The following is a 16521-nucleotide window of genomic DNA, read 5'->3' on the forward strand; positions in this document are numbered from 1 at the left end:
TAATTGAGAACCGTGTGACGTCTATTATACCAGTTATAATGAAACACATTAATATTGCTAGTGAAATTCATACGGGCTATGTCGAAAGTTACACAGAACTCAATGCAGAAGGCTAAATACTGAGCGTTATACACAGTAAAGTATAGGCAAGCATAATTTACTTTGAATTTCGATTAGATTACTGCCAAATTTACATGAAACTTTAACTAAATGATTTAACAAATGTTAGCTAACGACGTACTCAAAAAATGTAATCATGGCGTCCTGCAAAGGACTGGATGACAGGAAGAGGACGTTTTGCAATGAATTTGCACTTCGACTGTGCGACAGTCGATATTTGTGCCGAAATAATATTGATCTAATGGCATTTCTAATGGACGCACAATATGTATTTTACTAAATAATAAAATTCACGTAGTTACTACATTAAAATGGCTATACAGTACTCAAAGTTATTTTAACAACATATAACTTTTGAACTAATGAATTTCGAATTTAAATTTGAATTTAAAATTGAATTTAAAATTCTTATATTTTATTTGTATTTATTGAATACTAGACTGTGCAAAATAAGTTGAAAAAATAGTATCCAAAGATGAAGTTTAACGTATATTTACTTTTGTCGATGGTTTGCTCCTCGAAATCAATCACCGTTCACCGTAACTGATCGCGTAGAGAACGGAACAGCGATCAGTTAACGCGACTCTACTATGTATAAGTAATTTTAAGATCTCAAAATTTTTAGTTTACTATATATAGTTAATTCATTGTAAGATTTCGGAAAGTTTTAATTCTATCTCAAGTCTAAAATTCCAGAGTTCTATACTCCTGGATCTTTCACTCCTAGATTTCACTATAAAATGTAGAAATTTATTTTATTATAATACTCTAAATTATTGTGTCACGAGTATAATTAAAGAACGAAAATAAAAGGCAAGTATCTTATTCAGGCATCCCTTGAATAACATGGCAGTTGAATTGCACGAAGTCTCGAATAGCATGATTAAAACTTGTGACAACTCTCGAATAACACGGAATGCAAATTGCACGATGTCGCGAATATTACTGCAGGATTACTGAGTAAACAATGTCCGATATAATTAAGTTTATTGAAGAAAAGAACCACGTTACAGGAAAAACCTGGTTTCGAATAACACGGAACCAATTAACCGTGTTATCTGAGAGATGCCTGTATAAGACAATTGATTAAACAGTACACTTACTTGATTAAATATGAGGAAAATGTAGTCTAGTGGTATGGAGGAAATGAGGTCGAGAAAGAACCAAGTCCTGAGGTAGTGTTTCGCGATTAACTTCGGGTCCAGGATCACTTGCTCGGCGTTATCCTGCTGCATTATACCTGAAGAAGTACAGAAAAAACAAATTATAATTTCTCTTTCATTAAATTTCTTGACTTAATTTTACTATATCGTCTATTCATTAACTAGTGTTAATGATAATAAAGCTAAGAAATTTTTATGATAGTATTACTTTATATTATTAAAATTCGAAATTTTATTAATAAATCTTAATTTCAATTTTAATAACAGATTTTAAGAAATGAATAATTAAGTGCACAATAGGAACGATTTTTGGAATTCACAGTATTCAGTAAATTGTTATTATATTATCAACGTCAAAACGGTAGGACAGTTCTCAAAATTCCTAGAGCACAATCGACTTTCGTTATATCGGTACCAACGGTATTGTAGAAACGGACAATTCTTAAGGTTTGTTATATTAGACCCTTCTTATATTGCCACCAACGAAGTTATAACATCAGAAAATTTTTGAAATTTGCAAATACAATATACTCGCTATATTGCTGCTGAAGAGAATGTTAGAGCAAACAATTCTTAGAGTTTACGATATATAGTAAACTCTCGTTATATTGCTGTAATACCTGTATGAGCAAACAATTCGTGAAATTTATCATATATAATGGACTTTTATTACATTTCCACCTATAAGCAGTCAGAAATTCATGGAATTCGTAGTATGCACTAAACTCTTGTTATATTGCTATCGACGACATAATACCAATGGGAAATTATTGTAACTTGCAGGCAGACGCTATACTCTCGTTATATTGCCACTAACAGAACTGTAGGAGCATGCAGTTCTTGATGTTCTCCGCATACAGTAACTTTCGTTATATTGCCACTAATGGGACTATATGAGTGAACAGATCTTAAAGTTTTCAGTATACAGTAAATTTTTGTTATATTACCAACAACGGAACTGTGGCAATAAAATTTTTGAATTTTGCGATATATAGAAAACTCTCTTTATATTGCCTTTATATGCAAATTGTTCTTAAAATTGTTAACATGCAGTAAACTTTATAAAAAAAGTTCCCACTAACAAGACTGTAGGAGTAAAATTTTTTAAATCGATGCTGTATAGAAAACTCTCGTTATATTGCCACTAATGAAACTTTCTTTAAGTTTTAAGTTTTTAGCAAACAGTAAACTTCCGTTATATTGCTGCTAACAGGCCTGTGGGACTATAATTTTTGAAATTCGACATGTACAGAAAACTCTAATTATATTGCCACTAATATGACTTTATATGCCAACAGTTCTTTCAGTTTTCAACATACAGTAAATATTTGTTATATGGTCACCACTGAAACTGTGAGAGTCAAATTTTAGAAATTCGGGACACTATAGAAAACTCCCGTTATATCGCCACTGCCGGAACTAAAAAGGCTAAAAATTCTTTAAATTTGCAATATATAACAAACACTCGTTATACTGCTATATAACGAGTACAGGAGTAAACAATTTTTGGAATATATGATATATAATATTCTCTTGCTATATTGCCAGAAGATTGTAAAGGCTGTATGACCGCATGCGATACGGTGGTTGGTCAAATTATACTCAAATAAAGTTCCAGATTTCACAACTTTAACCGATGAAACATATTTTTGTTATAACGTTGCAGTATATCGTTACAATATAATATATTGTATAATTTGTTACAACGCGTTATTTTTTAATAAGAATACACGTAATTAAAAGTAAAAATAAAACACTCGAACACTATATTCCACAAGGAAGTACAATTATTTAATATTTCGTCACTCCGCCCTTTTACAATCCTAATTACAAAGAATCTAGCACCTACCGCATACAACGTCGCTTAAATCGAAGTCAAGATTTTCGCCCAACCACTAACACAGGGCCGAAACATAGAATGCTCAACTTACACTTATATCCATACTCGCATGTTATTCCAGAATATATCAAGTACCAATAACATTGTTAACCTAATTAAACTCGCGTCTGTCTCATATTCTTAAAAAGGAATCTCTCGAGTACAACAATTCAGCCCGCCACTGTACGCGAACCAATATTTACCGAGCTACAAAGAGGAAACAGTTATGCTTCCGTATTGTCTCGTTTTACTGTAACGCGCGGCCCTAGTTTCGGCACATCGTTACGAACGTGTTAATTATTCACCGTAAATTATTTCGCAGCCGGTGAATCGGGTTGACGACGAAACGGTACAAATGTAGCAATAACAATTCAATAGGCAGTATGAAGTGGCAGCTTAGACGTTTCGTTATTGCCTGTGGGATTAATTTGAAACGCGTTCTTGTCGAAATTTGGGTCACGTGCCGTGTCGCGATGAAAGCCATTGTACGCGTTAAACCGTGTACGTGGTCCGTGTCGAATTCGCGATTGTTGCGAATTCTCGATCCAGATTATCGGCCGTCGACCAATATTGCGTTCCATCGGCTGAATACTAACACCCGAACATGTCCGGCTGCGACAGAAGTCGATCCACGAAGAAATATTTGTATGCTAACGACGGATCTCGATTCCGGCAGCCATCTTCGAATATTTGAGAAAACTGTTCCGTAAAAAAGGGTGAGAAACTTGGAGGTTCTGGAGCGATGGTATCTTCGCGAAAATGAAATTTTTGCATTCAACAAATTTCTGGGTCTCAAAATGTAGATTTCTAATAATCTAATATACAGGGTGGCTCACCACATTTTGCCATCTAAATTTGCGTCATTATTATTACTCATAGCAAACACTGTTTTAGATGAAGTTGAATGGTTTTGAGGGAGGCATATGCAGGCATTTCCCTGTATAATTGTGGAAATAATTTTTACACAGACGATGGTTCTTGAAAATAAAATTTTTTAGTTCAATGTTTAAAAAATTTCCATATCTCAAAATTAACAACCGTAAATATCTCAAACGTAACAAACTGTTTCAGATTATACCAAAGTCTGAACTAGAAGTGTCTCTAAATTAAAAAATATTTAAAATTAATCGTGTAAGATCAAAAGAATGATTTTCAATAATAAAGTGATTTTTGATCGCAAAATCAATGTTGTTCCTAAAACGTGTTTCAGTTTCGAAATTTTCCACTTTTCATCGTCTTCTACTCGCTCCGATTAGATAACGTTGTTGCAAAAGGCTTTGAGCTGCAACCGCCTTTGAGATACCGTCAACGTCGTTCACACGAGAAGACTTGGGTAGAGTTTCAAAAGAAAGAAGTTCTAATGATTGACATTAAAGGGGATACTGTTATCTGTTACAGGGGTTTACATAAAACTTTGACTATATATTCTGCTAATTACGGTCGGTAATTTATACCCAATTTGCCCACTTTTCAATGTCCCCTAAAACTGATATCTTATTATTCTATGAAAATTTTCGTTGTTCTTTAAATTTAACTTTCTAATATTGTCTAATAATAATACTGCGTGTGTAATAATAGTTTCAATATTATCTTTTATTAATTTAAAGTTTATTATATGTATTTATTTCAAAATTCTGTTTAATTTTTGTATTAATATGTATATTATTCAATGTGCTTCTTATTTAATATTAATAATTATGTTAATATTAATGATTAACTTATGTTTTTATGTGAACATGCTTTCCTTATTATAAAATTATAAAAATATTAAATATTTTGTTTCATATTTTATGTATTTTTACAAATATAAAATTATTTTTTTAAAATACAATCTTTTTTCTATATATAAAATTAACCATTTGAACATATTTTTAATAATTATAGTAATGTTATCCATATTCTTCTTTCATCTCGATTTAGTCAACAGTTTTAATCCGAGATACATTTGCAAAATGTTTCACTAACTAATTTATACTTTTATAAGTGGCTACGAATTTAATTTCTGCGTTCAGAGTGTACTTTTGCACGATTGTCGAACTTTTCGTCGTTTAAGAAGTATCGTGACGACGGGAAAAGATAGTAATCCAATGGCGGCAAAGTAGAAGAATCATATAATAAGAACGACTCGATTTAACCCAGCAAACTTTCCCATTTCCATTCAAGTTTGTATACTTACTCTCGTTTAAAGCTTTATCGAAGTTGAGATGAGCCATTCAACCAGATATTCGATTCCGGGGTATAAAAAGATGTTTTCTCCGTTTCGTTGACGATTCGGATTAATAATATAAACTTATGTTTGGGGAAATGGAATCAGAAACGATGCAGAAGTTTTTATCGTCGCATATAAATGTCTAATTTTTTATTCAATTTACTTTTAATGCATTTAAGTTTATTGCTGCTTTTTGTTTTGAATAAATTACTGCAAACTGCTTTAAATTACTATAAATTACTGTAAACAAATTGTTAACTCGATATTTTTATGTTTTAACACTTTGTAAATTATTTCAGTCTTTACTTTTTATCCTTATAAGTATTACAAGTTCTATTTAGGAAGTTCTAATTTTTCATTTTTTTTGTTGTGTATTTTTAATAAAATTCTATACTTAGAATTTATTAAATATTTATTTCAATTTTAACAAATTTATATTCTAAAAATTTAGGAAATTGCTATTTCTAACTTATCAGATTTTTAGTCTTAAAATTTGGTAAATCTCTATCATATATTTAACACAATTGTTAAAATTTGATGAACTTATTGTATAATAAATTCAACAACCTTTTATTTTTAGAAATTTATCAAATTTTTGTTTTAGTTTTAACTAATCCCTATTTTAAATTTAACAAATTTTTACCCCAACAATTTAACAAAACCCTATTTCAAATTTGACAAATTTCTAACTTTAAAATGTGATGAATTTCTATATGAAATTTAATCAACCCTTGTCTTTTCAATTTGATAAACCCCTATTTATAATATAATGAATTTCTATCCTAAAATTTCTAATCCAAAAATTTGCCAAAAACTTCCTTAAAATTAATTTCTAAAATCCTACAATCATTGTTTCATACTATAGTAAAAAAGTATGCCAAAAATATGTAAACAACATACTGAAAAGATTAATCTATTTAATAATTACCTTCTATTAATTTATACTATTAGACCTGTAAATGTGTTAATAAACATCTCTATATATTTAGTAATCAGTTAAAGAATAAGTATACTTTGAGACAACCTGTACAAAATATGAAACAATGATTACAAAATTACAATGGTTTTTTCAACGAACCATATTTCATTTAAACCTTAAAAACATTGCTACAAACTCACCTGTCCTGAAGTTGACGACAATGTCTATGAGGAATATCGTGTCGGAAAGGCAGTTGAAGGCTATCCACCTAGTGCTTAGGTCGTCATTGAAAAAACTAATGGCGACTGGCAGAATTATCAGATTTGCTACCAGCAGGAGGAGCATACAGAGGTCCCAGTAGAATCTGTAACAGAAAATAAACCCAGACAAATTAATCTTCACTTCCATAGCAAGAAATCAAGTTACAAGTCACACAAATCTAAATACACAATTAAATTCTCATTAACAAGAAATAATATTGTAAACATTATTGCTAAAAATTAAAATTAATTTTTGTTCGCACGAGATTTAGTTAATTAGTAAATTATAATTTCTTAAAATATAATTTCAATGACTTATTTTTAGTCAAAAATTAAGTTTAAATTTAATTTAAACAATTAAAGACTAACTGACCTCTACTGTATTCTAATTTTGAGTAGCTATTTTTAATTAATAATTGGAAATTTGATTTTTAATTGAGAACTTGATTTGATTTACTAATTTTTAATTTCAAACTGTAAAGCTCTTTTGTACAAAAAATAATAAAAATATTTAAATATTTAGATATTTAAAAAATATTTAAAAAATATTTAATTTGAATATTAAAAAAAAGCAAAGAAAATTTACTTTTACGTTGAATTAGCTAAGTTTGTAATTTTCTAAATTAAATTTAAACTTAGTTTTCCTGAAAATTTAATTTTCGTTCATAAATCTGCGCATTCAATCTGATGTGCCGAAAATAACATTTCAATATTAGACTGGTGTGCATGTTCCACTGACATTAATCTCTTAGAAAATTTATGGGTAATATTGATACGACCGATTTTTTCAAATAATCGTACATATTCAAATGTGGGCGAATAAAAGCTTGCAGTAACTGACATATGGAACAATATAGCACATTTTATTGGCAGTATACCAAATCGAATTTCCTATCTGCGAACATGATAAATTAGTTTCACATTTTTGAATTATTAACGTTCACATTTTTCCATAATAAAACAATTTCTTTAAGATGAAAGATATATTAAAAAAACGCCTGAAAATTAGTTTTATATTCTTTGAGCTGATTTATATCAATATGTCAAATTTGTTTTATATAATTTGTTAAAAAGGTATGTTAAAAAAGACAACCGCACGTTTCCAGTAGAACGCGTCCAATCAATCGGAACAATTCGGCAACCTTCGATAATTTACGACGTACGAGCCGGTTGCCGGTCCGCGACGATGGCACGTGGTGGTTAGAATTTTATAAGACGAAGAATACAAACGTGTCGTGTAAATAGCTAATAAATTGTTATATTAGAAGCATGAAGTTCATTTTGAGATCCCAACAATCAAAAACTTGTGAATTATTTCCTTGTGAATTTTAATGGAACATTCCTTAATCAAGAGATACGGTATTTGACATACGTTGAGGTATGTTTGAGTTCTTCAAGTTTTATTAAATATTAGAGTTCTTCAAATTAAATATTATACTGTAATATTCAAGTATTATACTATCTTATTATACTCCTTTGATAATTAGAAGTACGATGAATTGTTAAAAGGAACATTAAAAAAGGGCAATTACATGTCTCCAATGGACGTGACAAGCCAATCGGAACAATTCGGCAATCTTCGACAATTTACGGTATGTGAGTCGGTTGGCGGTCCGTAACGGTCGACATGTAGCAATTAGGTTAAATTCGAAAGGATCAGTAAAGTTGTGTCGTGTAAATAAATTATTATATTAAAGAAGAAAAAATTTATGTCAAAATCTCAACAGTATTGTTCACACCCTACGAATTAATTATTTAAAGAATCTTAAATTGAAAATTTAGCTTAATATAAAAACAAAGAGGGTTATGTTCACGCAATACCCTCCCGAACCGAAAAATCTTACAGCTTGAAATTTCACGAAGGGAAAGTCAAAAGGGGAGAGACATAAACGAGGGTAAATCTACTTGAGACTTCCGTTTTGAAGGTGCTGCCGCAAAAGCTCGAGTTCATCGGTGCGTAGTCGTCAGAGAAGCTCTCTGTCACGGTTTTCGAGCAACTTCGAAGCTGGTAGCAGCTTCAAGCTATGAGCGCATTTATTGCCGTGATGTAGCAACGTTTATTACTCGCCGAAGTGGGCCAATGTTACCCGCTCCGCTTCGAATCGAACCGATTAAAGCAGACCTTCCAGAAATTGCTCTTCGTTCTGTCATCGATTTTCCTCTTCTTCCTTCTTCATCTTCTTGGCTCGCTTTCAGCGAACTCCTTCCGTTTCCTTTTTCCTCTTTTCTCTTTTTTTCCTGAGGATACACTTTCGCCGCTAAGAGAGCGGAAACCGTTGTACTTGCCGAGCGGAATCGCTCGAGTTCCAGCGTGTTTGCGCAGAAAATTGAGTTGAGATTTTTGCGGATGCTTTAGGATACGAGAGCGGAAGTTTTCGGGAACTTGCCGCATTTTTATGCTCGATTTTATCGCGACGTTTTCGTTTAATCAAATTTCGAATTTGGAACGTGATCTCGCGACTTTCGAAAATATAATAAAATTATTAAATCTAATAGAAATTAAAAATTTTTAGAATTTTATAACTTTAGGTATTTTTGGTATTTTTGGAAATTTGGGAATTTTAGGATTTTGGAGAATTTGGAGCTTCAGTGGTTTCATTTGAGTTATTGAGAATATTTTAATTTTTGAATTTTGGAATTTGAGAGTTTTGGAATTTCAGAATTTTGGAATTTGAGAAATTTGAAATTTGAGAGTTTTGCAATTTCAGAATTTTGGAATTTGAGAGTTTTGGAATTTCAGAATTTTGGAATTTGAAAGTTTTGAAATTTGAGAAATTTGAAGTTTGAGAGTTTCGGAATTTCAGAATTTTGGATTTTGAGAAATTTTAGAACATTGGAATTTTGAAATTTTAATATTTGAAAATTTTACACTTATAAAACGTAAAAATTCTGAAATGTTGTAGTTTTAAACGATTGAAACGTAATAAGTTAGATCTCCAAAACCCCCACAGTGTTCAAAAATAGCAGATCAATATAATGATCATTAAAATCATTGCCAGATTGTTGAAGAGAAATTTATTGACTGATAAAGAAAGTTTAAAGAGATATCGCAACGTGTTCATCCGTCATTCAGATGTACAGGAAATGGACGAATGAAAACGTTTGAATTAAATCGAGCATAAAACCACAGCAACGGCACTTTAAATATTTACTGAGCCTAAAATTAAGCCGGTGCTTCTGGACCATAAATAAAGAGCTAAAAATGATTCACCTATCGAACCAGAAAACCGAACGCCACCGCATTTACTGTTCCCCATTCGGTTTTATATTTTTAGTATAAATCTGAAATATTAAATGCATTGCTATTACTATTCAATTATGACAAAAGCGGAAAAGTTAACAATCATATTTCAAATGTCATCATTTCATGCGCTTCATTCATTTTTTTCATTGTCAATTCTTTCAATTATTTTCGATTAAGTATTAATAATTGAATTAATTAAGTAATTTCAATTAACTGTTTTTATGAGATGTAATGGGTTAATGAATTGATTGATTGAATTGATTGAATTGATTGAATTGATTGAATTGATTGAATTGATTGAATTGATTGAATTGATTGAATTGATTGAATTGATTGAATTGATTGAATTGATTGAATTGATTGAATTGATTGAATTGATTGAATTGATTGAATTGATTGAATTGATTGAATTGATTGAATTGATTGAATTGATTGAATTGATTGAATTGATTGAATTGATTGAATTGATTGAATTGATTGAATTGATTGAATTGATTGAATTGATTGAATTGATTGAATTGATTGAATTGATTGAATTGATTGAATTGATTGAATTGATTGAATTGATTGAACTGATTGAATTGATTGAACTTTCAATTTGACAACTTTTAATTAAAAATTGAACTTTAATTTTCAATTTGTACATTCAATTTTTGATTAGAACATCATTCGATTAACATCTGTAATTTAATTGTCATTCATGATTATAACTTAATCGTTATTCATAATTGTCATTTAATAAATTCATAATTATAATCTAATCCTTATTAAACACTATAACTTAATAGCAATTTAATTTAATCGTTAATTAAAAGAAATTTGATTGCAAGTTCCACGTTAATTGTTCTTTGATACTCCATTAAATTAAGGAGGTAATTATTTATTTGAAACCTTGAATGAAAATGTTCGTTAAGATAACCGTCAAGAACAGCGTGGTTAAATTTCCTCTTTTTTGAAAAACCCTATACGTCCCACTAGACAGTGACCTAGAAGCAACGAGAGATTATACCCTGGTGATAACCATATCCCTCAGAGTCGAGATTTATGCTTGGATTTTTGCACGAGGATCTGTTTTAACGAGCAGGCCTCCTGGGTAACTCTCCGTGAATTTGAGACCATTTAAAAGCGTTTTCCAACTTAATTTCGAGCTTGCACAGCTTTAACACTGCTATTCTTGTATGTCTGTTCAGTGTTGAGTTAATTTCTTCGATTTCTCAAGTGTTTCTCGATAGCTGTGTTATCATTTGCTGTTTATATCTCAGTTAACCTGAGAATGAATTTATTGCGGTTCTGCGAAATTGTTGCTTTATACGAAGTTGGATCAAGATGAGATTTTTGATATTTTATTGAGAAATTCATTGACTCATTATTTTTTATGGAAATTATGGCATAACATTTAAACTTGTGATATATCATTAAAATCAGCAAAATTTTAAATACAATAGATATTAATTTTATTATAAATTTAAACATAGTATATACTATTAAATTTATTTAAATTGCAACATGCTACATATTAAAATTAATAAAACTTTAAACACAGTAAATATTAATTTATTATAAATTATGCTGTAGTGTTTTATAAAATTTGTTCAAATTTAAATATAGTTTATAATAAATTTATAATAAATTATACTAAATTTTTTAATTTATAGTAAATTTAAATGCAGTATATATCATTCAAATTATTTTAAATTTTATAAATTTGAACATAGTGTATATTATTAAATTTGTTATAAAATTACTATAAATTATAAAATTTATCTTAATTTAAATTTAATTAAAATTTTTTAAATTTTCAACACTTAATATTATATGCATTGTCCTCTTGCTATATTGCCAATTTCAAAAGCATATTACCGTCTATGGTAATAAACCAAGACTACGCTACTCATCAATACCTACAAGTTTACGTTTTTACGTCACACGTAATTAGTAAACACTGTTCTTTTCACCAAAATCTTCCGGAATATCTTGATAAAATTTTCGCAACTTTAGAAGAGGTTCATAACGATGTCCCCGCTAGAGATAAGCATTTTCAGTATCATGTTTTCTCGGGTCACCTCATTCATCTTCATTTGCCACGGACAATTCAGCAGGTAAGGAGGTCGTACATCAAAACTTTCCCCGCAACATTTTCCCACCTTCTTTTAAATTCGTTTAACCATACGCGTCGGCGTTGTTATTAAATCACGCAATTTTATCAGAACGAAGTTTTTCCACGAATGCAAGAACATAGAGAATTAATTTCCACGCGTTCGAACACGAATAAATCTATTGTAGAAACTTCTTCGATACAGTTGCGATCAAGTTGCAAACTCGTCTATTCGATTGTCCATCGAGACGATGCTCGATTTGGGACACATTGTTTACGATTGAAGTATAACGAGAACGTTCTACGGCATGTGAAATACAGATAGAGGGTGGACAAATGTTTGACCCAGATTTGAACATGTTTTATACTCTCCTGTGAGTTATTCGATCTTGAAGATTCGGAACAAGATTTAGGATTCCTTGCGGAAGCTCTACTGTGAGTTTGCAGGTTTGAATTCAAATATAACACTTTCAGACCCGGGTGTGTAATATTACACATTTCAGCGTGGCGGTGATCTATGCGTCTGTTATCCCGGGATCGAATTTGTTAGAGGTCTTGAGACTTGAAGTTTGAAAAGTTCAAGAAGTAAAGTATAGAGCTGGTGCTGATAGAGTTGAAGATTTAAATGGTATTTATGCTTTCGTGGGTTATTTAATTTTGGAAGTTTGGAAGAGGATTCAAGATTTTTAGAGAGTCTGGAAAGAATACAAAAATATAATATAACGTTTGTGTCAAGGAGAACTTCCTATGGTTTACAAAGTTTAAATTAATATACAGTTTCAGACTTGAGTGTGAATTGTTACACGTTTCAGAATGATACTGATTTATGCATTTATCATTCTGGTAATATAAACTAATCATATTCTATAATATAAAATAATAAATATGAGTGAAATAATATAATAAAAATAGTGTAGAATTTGTAGGGAAAACAACGTATTTAATGTAAAAGAAAAGGATTTGTTATATGAAAGGAAAAGTGAGTTATTAAATAGTTTATTTAGTTATTAAAGTTATTAAAGAGATTCTGTTAACACACTTGAAGTAACACAAAATTGACACAGTCATTTCCAGTTTTTTAACACAGTAAACATTCGATATAAGCAAATCTCTCGGGTCTGAACTTTCACTTATATCGTACAGGTCCTATATTGGTTAATGCATTTCTGAGCAAAGAAGAAAAACGAGCGAAAAAAACGTCCAAATCGAACATAAACGAACAGTAATATATCCATGGGACAATCCTAATGCAAGAATAACTTGTTTTGATATAATACTTGTACCTACATATCTGTGACATTTTCCTAATTAAAATGAGGCCAAACACCACATAATTCGCAACATATTTACTTGTAATTTTAAGCATTTTGTTTATATCGAGGTTTTACTGTAATAAGATTCGCTGTAAACGGATGGGAATGACACTTCGGGTAACTTCGTTTCTCTTCGGTGCTATTCGGATGACCACGTGATACGTCTAACAGTTGAAATCGTAATGTATGGCTTTACGACTCCGAAAACTTTTCTTTAACAAGTTATTACAAATAAATACAGTCCAAGTTATATCGTGTTTTATATCATTTTAAATAGAAAAATATCTCAAATCTGTTGGGTAAATTTATATTAAAGGATTAAAAATAAACAAGTTAGTAGCGCATTTACCAACGTAAACAATACAAAATGATTTCGATCTTTGTTTTCCATAGTTGCAGTCTCTTTTCTCACTTATTAGCTTCCTCCGCATTTGAAACTTATTATCATCAATTAAACTAGTAAATATAGTCCGAATTATATCGTGTTTGGTGTCATTTTAATCAGAAAAATGGGAACCATCTACTGGTAAAAGTTTGATAACCAAAAAATTAAAAATAAGAAAGTTTTATATTTGCAGTAGTATTGTCTCGCGAATATACTCCAACCCAAATCACGTTATGTCGAATCTTTACTGTAATACACAATGGTACAAGTCCGACATAGCTCACCGAATGTTCTCAGACTCTCAGGTCACGTTTTACACTCTTCGCTGAAAAAAGACGCTGTTCGTGTTCGAGAAAGAACAAGTAAACAAAATACATACCACCTTGCGTGTTAGGACACGATCAATGCAACCGACATGTTCTTATATGAAAATAATCGTGCAATAGTATTTTAAAATAATAATGTAAAATAGTAATGTAAAATAATAATGTAAAATAATAGTATAAAATAATAATGTAAAATAATAGTGCAAAATAATAATGTAAAATAATAATGTAAAATAAATATGTAAAATAACAATGTAAAATAATAAATACAAATTACATAATATAAATAAAAAAAAAATACTATAATGAAAGTAAAATAAAAATATCCATTTTATAGTCAGTTTTGAACATGAAAAATGAAAAAGAATTTAGTGATACAGGTTCGAAAATTGATATCGTAACAGAATTGTGTACGAAACGTACATTTCCAATTTACCGTAGTATAATTGAAAACTGAAAACAACGAACAGGAAAATAATGCAGTTGCAGTATAGATTCACGATGCAGGCAATTATTCTCCGTTCCAACCGTGGCAGCATCCGTTTATGTATATTTAAGAAAGTGCAATTCGGGGCCAGAGTTTCGCGCGATTTCGTGACTGCTGTTGTATTATGCATTCTCAATCAGCGGAGTAAAACCTTTCCCAGTTTCATGGAATACTGTACAACAGTTCGCCGTAAAAATCCGCTTCTTTTATTTTTGGACCGTTTGAATATGCAACCACTACATTAACATGAAAATCATTTATTCTGTTTTGACCGTTAGTCGTACTTCAAGCGAAATTTCATTTCAATCCTTATTTCAAAAATTAGTGACAGGCAATTAAATATTGTATTAACACTTAATACTTTAAATAAAAAATATACACAATTTACAATTTATGTTATTATTTATATTATAAATTTACAATTCTTATAACAATTTATGTAATAATTTATGTTGGCTAAAATTGTATTTTTACTATTACTTTCATTAAAAAATTAATAATAAAAAACTCAGTACAAGTCAATATTAAATCAAAAGTTTGAGGATTATTTGTCCTGTGATATTTCACTCAATTTAGTATTTTAGAACAGTAAATTGATGCGAATGCAATTTGCGAACGTGTCTTTGTAGAAAAGTGAATTATTTTAGATCAGGGTGTTTTTGTTAATCAGTTTCGAATTTCGTTGAACAAAAGTTTCGATTAATTTGACACCTGTTTATCTCCATTATGTCCACTTCGTGGAAGAAAACTCGCACTTTGAAGCCTCGTTCAAGTCCATTGAACGAGAGCAGTCATTAGAGACCGGTAGGCAATGTATTCAGAGCTATCAGCTAATCCTCCCGACACTGATTGGTATGTACAGAATCCTCTTGCCGTCTAATTGACCACTTCTTCAGGTCCCATTATGCAACAGGAATCGAGAAATCGACCGATGAAATGGCATACTGTCCCTCTGGTTTCCCTTACGTATAATAATTCACGGAAATGATGCTCCTCCTCGAAAAAACGTATAATACATTCGAAACTTGGAGAATTCTGGAGCATCTATTTCTTCAAGTAGGATGGATGGCCAAATTAATATACTCGAAAGATTTCTTTTTAAGAATATGAGATAGACGCGAGTTTAATTAGGTTAACAATGTTATTGGTACTTGATATATGTATTCTGGAATAACATGCGAGTGTGAATATAAGTGTAAGTATTCTATGTTTCGGGCCTGTGTTGGTGGTTGGGCGAAAATCTTGACTTCGATTTAAACGACGCGGTACGCGGTAGGTGCCGGATTCTTTGTGTTTAGGATTGTAAAAGGGTGGGGTGACGAAATGTTAAATAATTGTACTTTCTTGTATAGTATAATGTTCGACTTATGTTCAGGTGTTTTATTTTTACTTTTAATTGCGTGTATTCTTATTAAAAAATAACGCGTTGTAACAAAATATACAATATATTATATTGTAACAATATACTGCAAGGTTATAACAAAAATAACTGTTCTGCTCCATTGGTTAAAGTTGTAAAATCTGGAACTTTATTTAAGTATAATTTGACCAACCACTGTATCGCAAGAGGTCATATAGCCTTTATAGTCTTCTGGCAATATAGCGAGAGAATATTTTACAGCATGAATTCTAAAAATTGTCTACTCCTGTACTCGTTATATAACAGTATAACGAGTGTTTGTTATATATTGCAAATTTAAAGAATTTTTAGCCTTTTCAGTTCCGGCAGTGGCAATATAACGAGAGTTTTCTATAATGTCGCGAATTTTAAACATTTGACTCCCACAGTCCTATTGGTGACCATATAACAAATGTTTACTGTATGGTGAAAACTGAAAGAACTGTTGGCATATGATGTCTCGTTAGTGGCAATATAATGAGAGTTTTCTCTAGATTACAAAATTCAAAAATTTTATTCTCAGTCCTGTTAGTGGCAATATAACGAAAGTTTACTGTATATTGAAAACTATAAGAGCTGTTTGCATGTAAAGTCCTATTAGTGGCAATATAACAAGAGTTTTCTACATGTATATCGCAAGTTTCAAGAATTTCCCATAGTCCTGATGGTGCCAATATAATGAGAACTTACTACATATTGCAAATTTTAAGAATTTTCTACTC

The 16521-nt window shown here is 30.6% G+C and overlaps 1 protein-coding gene and 1 long non-coding RNA gene across 15 annotated transcripts in view; one reads left to right on the plus strand and one right to left on the minus strand.

The window, feature by feature from the left end:
• Ih (hyperpolarization activated cyclic nucleotide gated potassium channel Ih) overlaps positions 1-16521 on the minus strand; it is a 324580-nt gene that overhangs the window by 63549 nt on the left and 244510 nt on the right. For all 13 annotated transcript variants that reach the window (XM_076540383.1, XM_076540372.1, XM_076540374.1 and 10 more), the window contains 2 exons: positions 6491-6654; positions 1224-1360 (listed from right to left, as the gene is read on the minus strand). In XM_076540383.1, the coding sequence (XP_076396498.1) occupies positions 1224-1360; positions 6491-6654 (301 nt within the window). The remainder of the gene's footprint in view (positions 1-1223; positions 1361-6490; positions 6655-16521) is intronic.
• LOC143265886 (uncharacterized) overlaps positions 7679-16521 on the plus strand; it is a 56506-nt gene continuing 47663 nt past the window's right edge. For both annotated transcript variants that reach the window (XR_013040669.1, XR_013040670.1), the window contains exons 1-2: positions 7679-7928; positions 8038-8142. This is a non-coding gene — a long non-coding RNA (uncharacterized LOC143265886). The remainder of the gene's footprint in view (positions 7929-8037; positions 8143-16521) is intronic.

This window comes from Megachile rotundata, chromosome 15 (assembly GCF_050947335.1).
Source record: "Megachile rotundata isolate GNS110a chromosome 15, iyMegRotu1, whole genome shotgun sequence".
NCBI classification, from domain to species: Eukaryota; Metazoa; Arthropoda; class Insecta; order Hymenoptera; family Megachilidae; genus Megachile; species Megachile rotundata.